We start from the raw sequence: 13,864 nt of genomic DNA, 5'->3' as shown, positions 1-13,864 counted from the left end.
TATCTATAAAAATCACAGACCAAGCAAAATAAGACCTTCTCTGCCTACCTCCAGGTCCATTTGTGACAGTCAAAGACAGACCACATGTGAAAACACGTTCTGACCGCACATGTATGTGAATGCCAACAAAGCACTGACTTTGGTGGGGGGCTCTCTCAAAAAAGCAGAGCACAGTCCCTGTCTTCCACTGGGGAAATCTTTATGAATGTCTCTGGCCAAATATACTCACCACCAAGCAGCTAACTGATTTCTTCATCCTCAAATGTAACTAGACAATTTTGTCTGCTCTCCCCTCTGCTCCACTCTCACATTCATCTTTATAAGATACTAACGCATCCTGCCTATTGACTAGGAATTCCTAGTTAGTGATGGATGTCCACCCACCTAACACAAGGTTGAGTAGGTTCTCAGTAATGCTTGTTAAATTAAATGGCCTACATCACTTAGCAAACTGATTTAGTCTGGGATAACAGCAGCCCAGACTTATAAACTACTTTAAGTTTTACAAAGCATTTTCCTCACAACAACCCTGTGAGGGAGATTGTCTGGTTTTTATTCTCCCCCTTTTATAGCTAAGTTTCAAAGAGTTTAACTGATGTAACCAGAGTCCAAGAGCTATTAAGTGCTGGAGACAGTATCTGAAAACTATTTACTTCCAACTCCAATTCCAGTTGTCTTTTCATTACACTAAGGGAACTCCTTGCAATTACAAGGTTCACGTCTCTGCATAGAATCAGATAAAGAGATCCAACACTGTGAAGAGGAAGTGATCACTAGGGTCGAAAGCTCTCAGGGCATGGTGGGTACCAGCTTCAGGGATGCTCTCTGGTGGCTTGGACCACAAAAGTCAAGAAAGTCAAGATGCTAATAAGCAAAATGCTGAGAAGTTGTTAGACCAAAGGCCCTAGATGGAGGGAAGATTCAAAGGCAGACTAGGTGAGCTCCTTCTCCAGGGAGTGTTTCCTTTCCTAGAGGCAAAAGCCATGAACACACCAGCACCACCAGAAGGTGTTTATACTCTAAGAGGCTCTAAGTAACTCACATCCTTGAGGAAGCTGAACTTCAGAGAGATTAAGTAAATCTACAAAGGATAGACTTGCCACTAAATCAGTGAACCAACCAGCAAGCAGTTTTTGGAAGTATCCTAGCTTAGAGCTCACTCCTGGTCTTGTAGCTTGAGAAACCAAGTGAAGTATAGCAGCAGACAGTGAGAGCCTGACACTCATCTGACTAGAGGAAACCTCTTCTTCCTTCAAGCCCAGCTCAGGTGCCAACTCCTCTATAAATGATAACGTTGCTGCTGATGTTTAGGCATTTTTCAGTCATGTCCAAACCCTTCATGACCCATTTGGAATTTTCCTGGCAAAGATACTGGAGTGATTTGCCATTTCCTTCTCCAGCTCATTTTACAGATGAGGAAACTGAGGCAAAATGCATGACTTGCCCAGGTTCACACAGCTAGAGCCAGAGCCCAGGGGTCTATCCACTGCAACCATGAATAAGAGCAGCTAGCATTTGGAATTAGCCAAGTATTTTACAAACGATATCTCATTCAATCCTTACAGAACACCCCTGGAAGGTAGACGCTATTGTTATCTCCGTTTTATGGGGAAGGAAACTGAAGCAGAGAGAGGTTAAGTGACTTGCTCATGGTCATACAACTAATAATGTCTGAGGCTGGACTTGAACTCAGGTCTTCCTGACTCCAGGCCAACTACTTTTATCCACTACACTACCTAGCTGGTTTCTCTTATACCCCGGGATCAAAGTGATCCTTCCAAACTCCTGCCTTCAGCCACCACATTCTATCTTGCATTCTACTTATGTGTGCATGTGATAGTCATCCTGGTACATAAAATAAAGAGTAAATGGAACTGTATGATAGCATTACAAGTTCAGCGAGGCTCAGAACAAGAACAAAGGATAAGGGCTGGCTAGCCAGGGTGCTACCCGATTACTAAATCAAAAACACAGAGCCTTATAGATTTAGAAAAGAAAGGGCTCTTAGAGATGATTTTACTGAAGAGGACAGTAAAAGCCAGAGAAGGGAATGAATTTGGTCAAGGTCTCATGGGTAGTAAGTGGCAGAGCTGGGATTTGAATCCAGGTCTTCTGAGTACAACCTTGGTTTGCTTTCCGCTTTCCAAACTGCTCCATTCCCATAGGCATGAGGAACTCCCAACCACACAGACCTCAACCAAAGATCCAGGAAAGGAGGGGCCCCAGGAACAAATCAAAATAAAAACCAGGGAAGATTTAGCAACCCCTGGCACTTCCCAGGCCCACGTTGCCATGAACTCCACATTCAGATCCATCATCACCATTTCCCTGACTTTCCCTGAGCCCAGCCCTCTGGCTCCTGTGCTAGAATCAGGAAAGCTACCAGTCTGCCAGCCTCCGCCAGCATACAGATGTTCATTTTACCCTCCCACAGTGCTGGGCCATGAGGATGGAGAAATGACTCGAAATAGGTACTGGAGGATGGGCTTTGCCAGCTCTATCCCAACCTTCCATTCTCAACAACCACTCAGTGGTATGCCAACATAGAGGCTTTGGCAAGTGTCAGCCAAACTCTCAGCTGATTCCTAACCAGGGGCCAGACAGATTGGGGAGGAGCTGTCCAGTCAAAACAGGGAGAGGTTTCGATCAGAGTCGGCAGAACATTCTGTTTTGAAGACGTTGATGTTCTGGGAAAAGTGCCTGGTCCTGCCAGGAGGTAGAGACTGGGGGGTAGGAGGTGGAAAAGGAGTGAAGACAGAGCATTTGAACTGCAAACCCTCAGGGTCAACTCCTTTTCTCAACTTAATTTCCTCCCCTATAAAAATGGAAGAAAAACTATGAGAGAAACTCAGTTTGCCTCATCTCAGTTTGCTTCATGCCCTAGGATCTATCTTCAAAGATAAATGAGTTCAAAGATTTAGCTAGAAGGGACCTTAAAGGTCATCAAGTCCAGTTTTTATAGATGTGGAAACTGAAGCCCAGAGAGGAGAAATAACTTGCCCAGAATTGCACAGTACTGTCCTAAGACTTCATTCAAATCCAGATCTTCCTGACTCCAAGTCTAGTGTTCTATCCACTGTACCACACCGCCACTCAAGGTAAGGTTGCTCCCTCTTCTGGAAGAGATGGCAGCCCCTCCATGCCTTAATGAATGGTTTTATGGAGCAGCAAAGGCCAAAATAAAAAAAAAAATCAACATTTGGCCATCCTTCTGGTGACGAGCCTCTCTGTACCTGATTAAGCCAAGGCATGGTTGGAAGACATAAAAGACAGTCCCCTACTAGGCCAAAATGAAGCCTTTCTATGTGTGTATCAGTCAGTAAATATTTACAAAGACCCTATTATGTGCCAGGCACCGCTCTATCCACTGCAGATACAAAAAGAGGCGAAAGACAATCTCTCCCCTCAAGGAGTTTGCAAACTAATGGGAGAAACACACGCAAAGAAATATAGACAAAACATGTACATGCAAGATAAATAGGAAAAAATTAAGAGGGAAGGCACTAGAATTAAGGAGTTATTCCTGTAGAAGGTAGAATTTTAGTTGAGGATCCATCAGAGATTGAAGTTTTCTGGCATATCCTTCAAGGACACAGAGTCACCTTCCTTATGTCATGCAGCATCTGAACAGGACTTTAGTGAAGGGATCCAGAATCCCTGGACGTGGGCTGGGAATCAGCGGAGATGGAAAAGATGTACGCTTGCCAAAAAGACTATTTTATGGAGAACTTGCATGGGGCAGGCAATCACATGGTGGTCAGAAGAAACGATACAAGGACACTCTCAAGGTCCCTTTCAGGAACTTTGGATTCGACTGTGCAACATGGGAGACACTGGCACAGGACCACTCAGCATGGTGCACCCACATCAGAAAAGGTGCTGTGTTCTTTGAGCAAAGCAGAACTGAGACAGCACAAAGTAAACACAGGATGTGCAAATTTGGGATATTCACCCCAAATATTCATACTGACTATCTGTGCCTAACCTGTGGTAGAGCATTCCGAGCTCATATTGGTCTGATCAGCCACAGTCGGACACGCTGAAATTTCACTTTACAATGGTGATGTCATTTTGGTCCTCTTCGAAGACGAAAGACAACAACCAACCAACCATTGTTCAGCACCACAAGGGAATAAAATTGAATATGACATACATACTCTCCCTGCCCTCAAGGAGCTCCCAATGTCAAAAAGGAATTAACAGAAGTTCTTCAAGAGTTTCATAGTCCCCATGTTTAGACTCAAAGACTCATAGAATTTCAGTACTAAAAGGATCACAGATCCAGAAAGAAAACTTCATTTTACAGTCAGGGAAACGAAGGACCAGAGAGGGAAAAGATTTGACCAATGTTGCACAATGAGTTAATTACAAAACAGCGCCTGGATCTCTCCCACAGGACCTTTTCCCAGGACAATGCTGTTTCTATAACATGGCCCCCAAATACCCTTAGCCAAAACTGTCACCACAACTGAGACCCATTTGATCAGTGGCCTGTGGGGCTCACCTGGACTTCCTCTTGCAGTAGACCAGAAGGTTGTCAAACAGGAAAAAGGCTCGCTCCTGGATGTTGCCGGCAGAGATTTTTAACAAGGTCCCCTGAAGGAGGAGTTGGGTGCAGATGTCCGTGAGATTAGAGCCCTGGGTGGGAAAGAAACAAGGGGACATTCTAAGGAATTGATCCTAAGGCCCCCATTGGCTGGGTTCATCTCAAAAGGGAACCACAACCTCTCATGGCAGGCCCTTATCCGTGGCCTGGAACACACCCCAAGAGTTTGAAAAAAATAACAGCAAAAAAAGCAGCTCACAGGTATGAAGCCCATTTGGGTTATAAAATACTTGCCCATCTCTCATATCAACTGACCAAGTTATTAAAAAATGATAAAATACAACGTTCATGAGGCTTATGAGAATTAGGCCTACTTCTATGCTGCTGATGTCACTGTGAATGTAAGCTGCTTTTGAAGGCAAGGACTTTTTGCTTTGGATTCCTAGAACATGGTAAGTGCTTGATAAATGCCTGGAGGATGGGTGGGTGGGTAAATGGATGGATAGATGGGTCATTTTATTGGATTCTCGCAAAAGTACGATAAGAAATATTCCTATTTTATACAAGAGGAGCATGACATTCATACAGAGGAATAATAACTCGCACAGCCACAGTGCTTTGAGTTTCTTTATAGTGCCAGAGTTTATTTCACAACAGCCTTGTGAGGTAGGGAACGCAAACTCTCCTCATTTGACAAATGAAGAAACTAGGAGGTTAAGTGGATTTTCCAAAGTCATACAACTAGTCAGAGTTGGGAAATAAATCTAAGGCTTCTGACCCCACAATCCTTCATGTGAAGCTATCCCACAACCTTTCACTCAAGGAATCACTGAAAATCAATTAATTATCAAGTACTTATTATGTGACAGGCATCATGCATGGTGCTGGAGACAACAATGGCACCCCCAACATCAAAGTAAACTTCCCTTTCATTGAGGAGGACAACACAAATAAGCAAATAATATCTAATCACTGCACAGATGAGAAAACTGAGGTTCAGAAAGGGACAAGGACTTGTCAGATGTCACACAGTAAGTATCGCAGTCCTGACTCAAACCTAGGTTCTCTGGACTCCCAAGCTCAAGGATCCTTTGCACAAAGAAGGTTCATGACAGGGAGAGGGAAAAGGCCTGAGGGCATCTACTCTGCTTGCAGGAAGCTCTGCCTTCTAGGAAGTGCATCTTTGTATGGAATCAAAATCTACCCCACAGAGTGAAGCAGAAATCTAGCCTTCAACCTGACAGCTCTTGAAAAACAACTATTATATCCCCAACAGTGTCCTTTTCTGCAGGCTAAACACCCTTCGTTCTTTCATCCATTCCTTATGTGGTGTGGTTTTGCAATTCCTTCCTGTTCTGATCATGTCCTCTAGAAAGCTCTAAGTCATTAAAGGACCTCCTGTATTTCAATGCAGAACTGGGTATGATACTCTAAATATGGTAAATTAGTCCTCAAACGATGGATAGAACTCAGCTAAGTAGGTGGTACAGTAGACAGAGTACTGAGCCTGAAGTAAGAGTTCAACTCTGGCCTGAGACATTTATTAGCTATGTGACCTTGGGCAAATCACTAAATCTCTGCCTCAAATTTTCTCAACAGTAAAAATGGGATAATAATAGCACCAACCTCCCAGGGTTGTTATAAGGATCAATGATCAGACTATTAAGTGCTTAGCATAGTGCCTGGTGCATAGGAAGCATTATATAAACGGGAGCTATTATTATCATTATTGTTATAAGTACAGAGGAATAAAGAAGCTTTCCAAGTAGAGGCTGTAACCATACGAGAAATAGGAAACAACAGAGACCAATCTCATTCAGGCTACAAAGGTAAACTAGGACTAGATTGTGGAGGGCCTTGAATGCCAAACAAATTTACTGTGCAGGAACAAAGCAGTCCCTAAAGGTTTTTGACCAGAGGAAGTAACGTGAGGAAAGCAAAACATGATTAATCTGATAGTCTGTGCAGGATGAACTAGAGAGGGAAAGAGACATGATGTGTTTCTCCCTTTGAAAATAAAGGGAGGGGAAGTTGTCTGTGGTCTTCTCCCTAGCCAGCCAATTGTTTACATAAGTGAAAAGGAAGTCTCTTCACCACTGTGATCTGCTGATTTGACTATTCCTAGAAAAAGAGAACTGATTTTGAAGGCAAGAAATCATACCCTCAGCTGAATTCCAGTTGTTGCTAGCCAAGGGCTGGAGAACTTCCCACTAGAGACAACCTCAACTCCAGCCAGCAACACCACAGAGTCGGAGAATCATGGAATCAGATCTGAAGGGGTCTTTAGAGGCAATCCCACCACCATCACCATGAGCAACAAGCAACACGCCCTTGTCAGCAGTTCCATTTTCCAGCCTCAGTCTAACCAGACCACAGCATGTAAACAGAACACTCTTAAGCCAACTGCTTTGGTCACCACAGGGGCCGTTTAGAAATGTAGAGGCCCATTAAAATAGCCAAATGCCCTGACACCAGACGGATGGGTGGCTGGTTGTTACCATTGGGCAGGTATAGAACTCCAAATTCTCCTAGTGCTTTCTGCCCCTTCTACTTAGGATTCTAATCCTACTTCTCCCCTAACAGCACTGTAAGTTCTTCCAGGGTAGGGACCATGTAAGAGGCTTTGAGGCTCCACTGTAAGACAAGTAAAAAGTGGAAAGAGCACTAGACTTGGATTAAAGCCAATTCAAATCTCAGATCTTTTACTAACAGCCTGTGGACAACTTAATCCTCCCTCTCAGAGCCTCAGTTTCTTCATCTGTCAAATGAAGGAATTGGCCTAGATGATCTCTAAAATGGCTCCCAATTTTAAATATGTACACCCTCTTCCTTATCATAAAATATATATCTAAAGGCCACAGAGAGCAGACTTTTATGATGCTAAAAATATGTGCATTTATTAAAAGAAAGATTTCATTTAAATAAAGTTCATTTCCATCGCGGTTCAATCTCCACTGTCCCACCCCATACACTTCATCCTATTGGCTTTGAGAACAAACATTCAGTAAATCAGAGAATACTATAAGAAGACTTAGTCCAACCCTCCTATTTTACAGATTTAAAAAAAAAAAAAACAGAAGCTTAGAGAGAGGAAATAACTCATCCAAGGTCACTCAGAAAGTTATTTTGACAGTGGTAGTATTAGCCCTCAGGTCTCCCGATGGCCAGATGACTGCCCTTCCCAGTCCACTATCATGCTTACTGACTAAATGGAAGAAAGTTGGGACAGAGAAAAAGGTGGTCTTAGGCATTACTGTCTCTGCCTGATTTTGAAATTTTCCAATCTTTTCTCTTTTCCCTCAAACCTCTCTAACATTCCTTCAGTGGACACAATGGGACTGAACTAAGCCATAACCCTATAGGAAATATGGGAAGCGGGCAAAGACAAAATGTAACACTGACCCTCCCATGAGACCTCGAAAGCAGAGAAGGACCAGAAGTTCAGGAGATTAGGGCTCAGTCTCAATGTTCCAAACATTCGTGGAACATTTCCAGAATGTCTAAGGACAGTGTGATAAAGTAACGGTGTACTGGTCTGGGAATCATGAATTAACTATAAACTTCCTAGGCCTGGCATTTAAGGGACTCCTTAAACTATCTTGAACTTATCTTTCTAGCTTTATTTCCCACTACTCCCATTCAAGCCTTCTAACAAAGCTAGATTAATTAGCCCTTGCCCAATCTCCAGTTCCTTTGCAGTTCTTCTACAGACATCATGCCTTCCTCAGGCTAATCATCAAATGAAATCCTATCATCATGGACATTGATTCAGCTTTGATACTCAACACCCTCCCAGCTGCGCTGCAATAAACTCCCAAAGTCTTCCTTTCTAGAGGGCTCAGAACTTTCCAGCTAATCTGCTGCTTTGTTAGGTTTAGACTACTGGAACATCATCCTTCCACTGAACCTTCACCTGCCCCACCCACCTTTACAAGCTTCCTTCTGTGAAGGCAGGGCCTAACATTTTTTTTTTACTTATCTCCAGCCTGGCACATATTTAATGCCTGCTGATTTATTGATTCCTCCCACCTTTTCTTGCCTCTATATATTCTCATGGGTTATTCCTCTAAGTCTAGAACATATACTCCCCCTCCTGTTGCCTTCTGAAATCCTTTTCCTTTAAAGTTTTAGGTCTGACTTCCTCCACCATGCCCTCCCTGAGTCCTCTCTCACAGCCAAGTAGCTGTTTTTCAATCACATCCAACTCTTCATGACCCCATCTGGGGTTTTCTTAGCAGAGATACTGGAGTGGTTTGTCATTGTCTTCTCCACCTCATTTTACAGATGAGGAAACTGAGGTAAGCAGGGTGAAGTGACTTACCCAGGACCACCCAGCTAATAAGTGTCTGAGGCCAGATTCTAGGCTCAGCACTCTATCCACTGAGCCAGCTAGCTGAAAGACATCTACACCTCCTTAACTTTCCTCCTGCCCTTTGACTCTTCTTATCCTGAATCATCTGCATCTTGTATGTGTTGCTTATCTCCCATCTCTTACCAGGTAGAGTCCCCAGCGAGGAACTGTCATTTTTTCAATCGGTTTGCCCAGAACCCAGCACAAATCTCTTATAATAGTAGATACTTAATCAATTCATCGATAACAGATAATTTGATGCAATGAAAAGCGTTCTAAAATAGAAACGAGGAGGTTTGAGTCAAATTCTTATGTAATCTCAGGCAAGTCCCTTACTCTTTTTGGGTTCTGCCTCCTCTTCTGGACAATACAACGAGGGAGAGTTAGATTAGATCATCTCTCATCTCCCCTCTAGCTCAGAGGCTTGAATTCTAAGATTCCATGATAAACCCTGAGGCAATGGGGTACAGTGGAAACATCATTTCACTCTGCAGTCTGAGGCCATGAGTTCAAAGTCAGCCTCTGACAAGCACCTGGATGACCCTGGAATTCTTATCCCTGTATCCTGGTAAGGATGTGGGACTAAATGTCCTAAGATCCCTTATGATCCCATATATGACTTTTTCCCTCAGCATCTGCTCCTGCCTCAAGACAGATTTTTTTCAAACAGACTAGATGGAGAAGTTTATTTTCTTTAGCCATGACTTCATAACAATCAAGCAAACAGCCCAAGGGTTGGAAACATTCAAGCTTGTGACATTCCTCATGTCCAGATGACTGCCACAGCTTCCTCATTCCCTGCCCTCAAATGGTTTTTGAAGCTTGATACAAACTGAGAGGTGTCTGGTGAGACTGAAGCTAGTATGGACTCCACACTACAGAGCTAGAAGAATTGGGCTGTTCCCTGGTCTCTAGCCACAGGCCTTTGGGGAGAAACTGCATTAGAGGTATAGGGGCCTAAGGATAGTTCTGTGACTACAGGAGGGCCCTGTGAATTTCAGTGCTGAGTCCAAGGACTTCTGCTAAGTGCACTCTGATAAACCAAGCAGATTTGCAAGCCCTCCCTCCCCAGAGATCCTTGAGATCTTTTCAAGGTCCAAAGTGCTGGGTGGAAATGAGATTCCAAACTGACACACTCCCAGCTATATGACAAAGGACTTTGCGGAATGGGAGCTCCCTTCCAACAAAGAAGAGAAACCCTGATTTTTTCTTATTTTGGCTACAGCTGATCTATAATGCCAAGTCCCTGCCCTCTAGAAGCTTGCTGGAAGAGGGAGAAGGTGGGGATTCAATGTGTAAACAGATCAGTTTAAGAAGGAAGAAAAAAGCACCCACAACTGAGGGGATTAGAGGAAGGAGTACTTAAAGTTTGAAGGAAACTTCCTGACATAGAACTGGTCAGCCTGGAAGGCATGGAAGCAAGAGACGTAAACAGGCACTCATGAAGAATGCATCAAGTTCTCCTGGAGCGGGACTACGACAAGCTTTAAATGCCAAACTGGTGAATTTTTCCTCAAGGCAATAGGGAGCCAGTAAACATTTTGGGCATGAAAAATATTTTGTTGGTCCAACTAATCCTTTAAAAGTCACATGAAAGTGAAAAAATACTGCCTGGAAAATTGAAAAAATAAAATATTTTTAAAAATTTCTTCCTAAAATTGTTTTGAGTGGAGGAGGTACGGTGATGATTGCAAAATGTCAGGCTAACAAGGGATTGTTGTTATTCTTGATTATTTTCATCCCCTAACCCCCTACACCTGGACTGGATTTATCCTGGGCCCTCTCCTTCCCCTCCCCGCCATGTAAGCTCACTCCACTACCTCCCATCCTTCAATGTGCGACTGCAGCTGCTCCAGGGCCTCCAATTTCTCCATCTGCCTCTTGGTCTCATTGATATTGGTGCAGACAGTCTTCATGGCCTGCAAGGCACTCTGGACAGCAGGATGGTCAGGGTGCTTTCCTGGAGTCCTCTTTGCCAGTTCCTGAGGCAGAGAAAAAGATTAACCAAATTACCCCCAAAGCTTCCTCAAGTTACCCATTGTGAAGTCAACTCTCTACTAGTTCCTATGGGAGGAGAGAAAAATAAATCCAGTTCTCATGGAGTCTCCAGTCTAATTGAGAAAGTGAAGAAAAACTGCATGAATGATAGAACTAGAAAGGGATCCCTTTAGCAATGCAAGTGAACCCTGGAAGGGAATTCTGTGGTAGAACTACTCTTTTAGGTCTGTGTGCTATGCTACAAAGGTATGAGCAAACAGAACGGATCAGAGAAGGACAGCATGGTATGCTCATAAATGTTTGATAACTCCCATGGTTAGAAGAGGCTAAGCAGCACACACAGGTGCACTCCACACATGAGCAGATCACAAAGGAAACACCATCTAGGTCAGGGGTGGGGAGCAGCCTCAAGGCCACGTGTGGTCCTTTAGGTCCTCAAGTGTGGTCCTTTAGGTCCTCAAGTGTGGACCTTTGAGTCCAAACTTCACAGAACAAATCCCCACCCCCAGTCTAGGTGAAGGAGCAAAGCACTACCTTAGAGACAGGTAGGTGACCCAGAAGATAGAACACTGTGCATGAAGACAGGAAGACCTGAGTTCAAATCTGACCTCAGACACTTCTTAGCTGTGTAAAGCTGAGCAAGTCATCGAACCTCTGTTCGCCTCGGTTTCCCTAACTATAAATGGAGTTAATAATAGCACCCTCCTCCCAAGGTTGTTGTGAGGATCCAATGAGATAAATAATGTTTATAAAACACTTAGCACAAGGCCTGGCACACAGTAGACACTACACACACACACACACACACACACACACACACACACACACACACACACACACACACACGTTGGCTAGATGCTAACGTTGATGCTGATGATGATGACGGCATCAGTGCAGGCTATCAGACAAGAAATGAGTGAGTTTCAAGCTCAAAAGGAGGTACCTGGCCAAGGGCAGAAGCCATTTCACTCCAGTAATATTACCTGTCATTAAGCCCAACTAAGACTTACAAGACCTTGGAGATGTTTAGCTAAACAACCTTGCAAAAATCAGAGGGCTGAAGAAGTCACCTGCCTTGGGAACACCTGCAAAAATGTGAAGTCCCAAGGACCAAGACTTCTACCTTCCTTTTTCTCTTTCCTTTTTTTCAAAGCAATGAACCAATAAGCATCTGCCACCATTCAGGAAACATCCAAGAAAAGGTAAATTACTGGGGCACCAGCACTGGAGTCAGGAGGATCTGAGTTCAAATCCAGCCTCAGACACTTGATACTTACTAGCTGTGTGACCTTGGGCAAGTCACTGAACCCCAACTGCCTTGCCTTCCTCCCTCTAAATGAATAAATGCCATTAAAAAAAAAAAGGTAAATTAAGGGCCCCACATGTACAAAAATATTTATAGCAGCACTCTATGTAGTTGCCAAAAACTGGAAGTCAAGGGGATGTCCATCAATTGGGGAATGGCTGAATAAATTATGGTACATGAATGTAATGGAGTACTATTGTGCCATAAGAAATGATGAACAAGAAGACTTCAGAGAGGCCTGGAAGGACTTATATGACCTGATGCTGAGTGAAAGGAGCAGAACCAGGAGAACTTTGTGCACAGCAACGACCACAGTGTGTGAGAGTTTTTTCTGGTAGACTTGGAATTTTGTAATAACGCAAAAACTTCTTATAAAAAAAAAAAATCCCAAAGGTGGTTCTCAAGGCAAAATGCCTTCCACACTCAGAGAAAGAAATATGGAAGTCATTCGCAGAATGTAGCAGATCATGTTTGTGTATGTGTATGTGTTTGTGTATCATGTTCTGATTTGTTATACGATTTCTTTCATTTATCTTAGTCTGACTACATAGCATGACTATAGTGAAAATATACTCAATAGGAAAATATATGTAGAACCTATACAGAATTGTATGCAGTCGTGGGGAGGGAGGGGGGTAGTGGGGGGTAGGTATGGGGGGGATAAAATCTCAATTGTATGGCAGTGATTGTTAAACATTAAAAAATAAAAAAAAAAGGTAAATTATTCATTGTCTAACGTAGGTACATACATATCTTTACTAGTCTCATTGCAGTAGACAACTGAGATTTCATTGGAGCTGAGGTTTCCTTAGATTGGGAATTCTTAACCTGGAGTAGTCCATGAATTCATTTCTCAAATATTTCTATAATTAGATTTTTGTATAATCTTATGAATTTTATTTGATGCATTTAAAAACATTATCCTGAAAAGGGACACAGAGCTTCACTAAACTGCCAAAGAGGGTCCATGACACAGAAAAGGTTAAGATATGTAGATACTTCAGTTGATTCATCACAGTGATCTATTGGTCTTATGATTCCCTCCATAAAAACAACTCCAAAATGTTTTCCTTTGGAAGACTCAGAAAATCCCTTTCATTCTGCCCAGCCTGAAGCTTTATGACCACATCTGAAGGCCACATTTTACTTCAATTTTGCTTTGAACATTTCCAACGGTCTTTAGCCAGAAGCTATGAAACCATAACAAGTCCTGATGAGACCCATTTACTGAATATAGAGCGTGTCCCTAAACCTGTGCTGGAAAAAACTGAGCTCCTGGAAGGATCCTCAGGACACACCCATTAAACAGCTAAAGGATAGCACAAGACCAAGGAGATTCAAGTGCCAAATTGTAATATCAGATCATAAAGAAGAGCTGGAGTAGTGAGAGAGCTTGCAGAAAACAATAAAGCTGATGGCAGCAAGTGAGTATGTTGCCACCTGGAATAAGGGGTCTCACACAGTCAGTCAATCCTGACTTTCAATAAATGAACCATACACAATGCAGTTTTTATTTAAGGTAATGAACAACGTCATCTCTATGTGATTTACATACCATCTCATTTGACCCTCAGAACACCCCTGGGAGGCCTGATGGGGCAGGGGGGGGGGGGGGGGGGAACCTACAGAAAATCCGGGTTCAAATCCCACCTCTGATATTTAC

The 13,864-nt window shown here is 43.1% G+C and overlaps 1 protein-coding gene across 2 annotated transcripts in view; it reads right to left on the bottom strand.

The window, feature by feature from the left end:
• Nucleotides 1–13,864, bottom strand: part of PREX1 (phosphatidylinositol-3,4,5-trisphosphate dependent Rac exchange factor 1) — a 227,343-nt gene that overhangs the window by 100,479 nt on the left and 113,000 nt on the right. For both annotated transcript variants that reach the window (XM_072633625.1, XM_072633626.1), the window contains exons 6-7: nucleotides 10,718–10,879; nucleotides 4,505–4,638 (exon numbers count right to left, since the gene is read on the bottom strand). In XM_072633625.1, coding sequence (XP_072489726.1) covers nucleotides 4,505–4,638; nucleotides 10,718–10,879 — 296 coding nt within the window. The remainder of the gene's footprint in view (nucleotides 1–4,504; nucleotides 4,639–10,717; nucleotides 10,880–13,864) is intronic.

This window comes from Notamacropus eugenii, chromosome 1, assembly GCF_028372415.1.
Source record: "Notamacropus eugenii isolate mMacEug1 chromosome 1, mMacEug1.pri_v2, whole genome shotgun sequence".
Classification (NCBI taxonomy): Eukaryota; Metazoa; Chordata; class Mammalia; order Diprotodontia; family Macropodidae; genus Notamacropus; species Notamacropus eugenii.
This window is presented reverse-complemented; position numbering and strand designations above follow the sequence as displayed.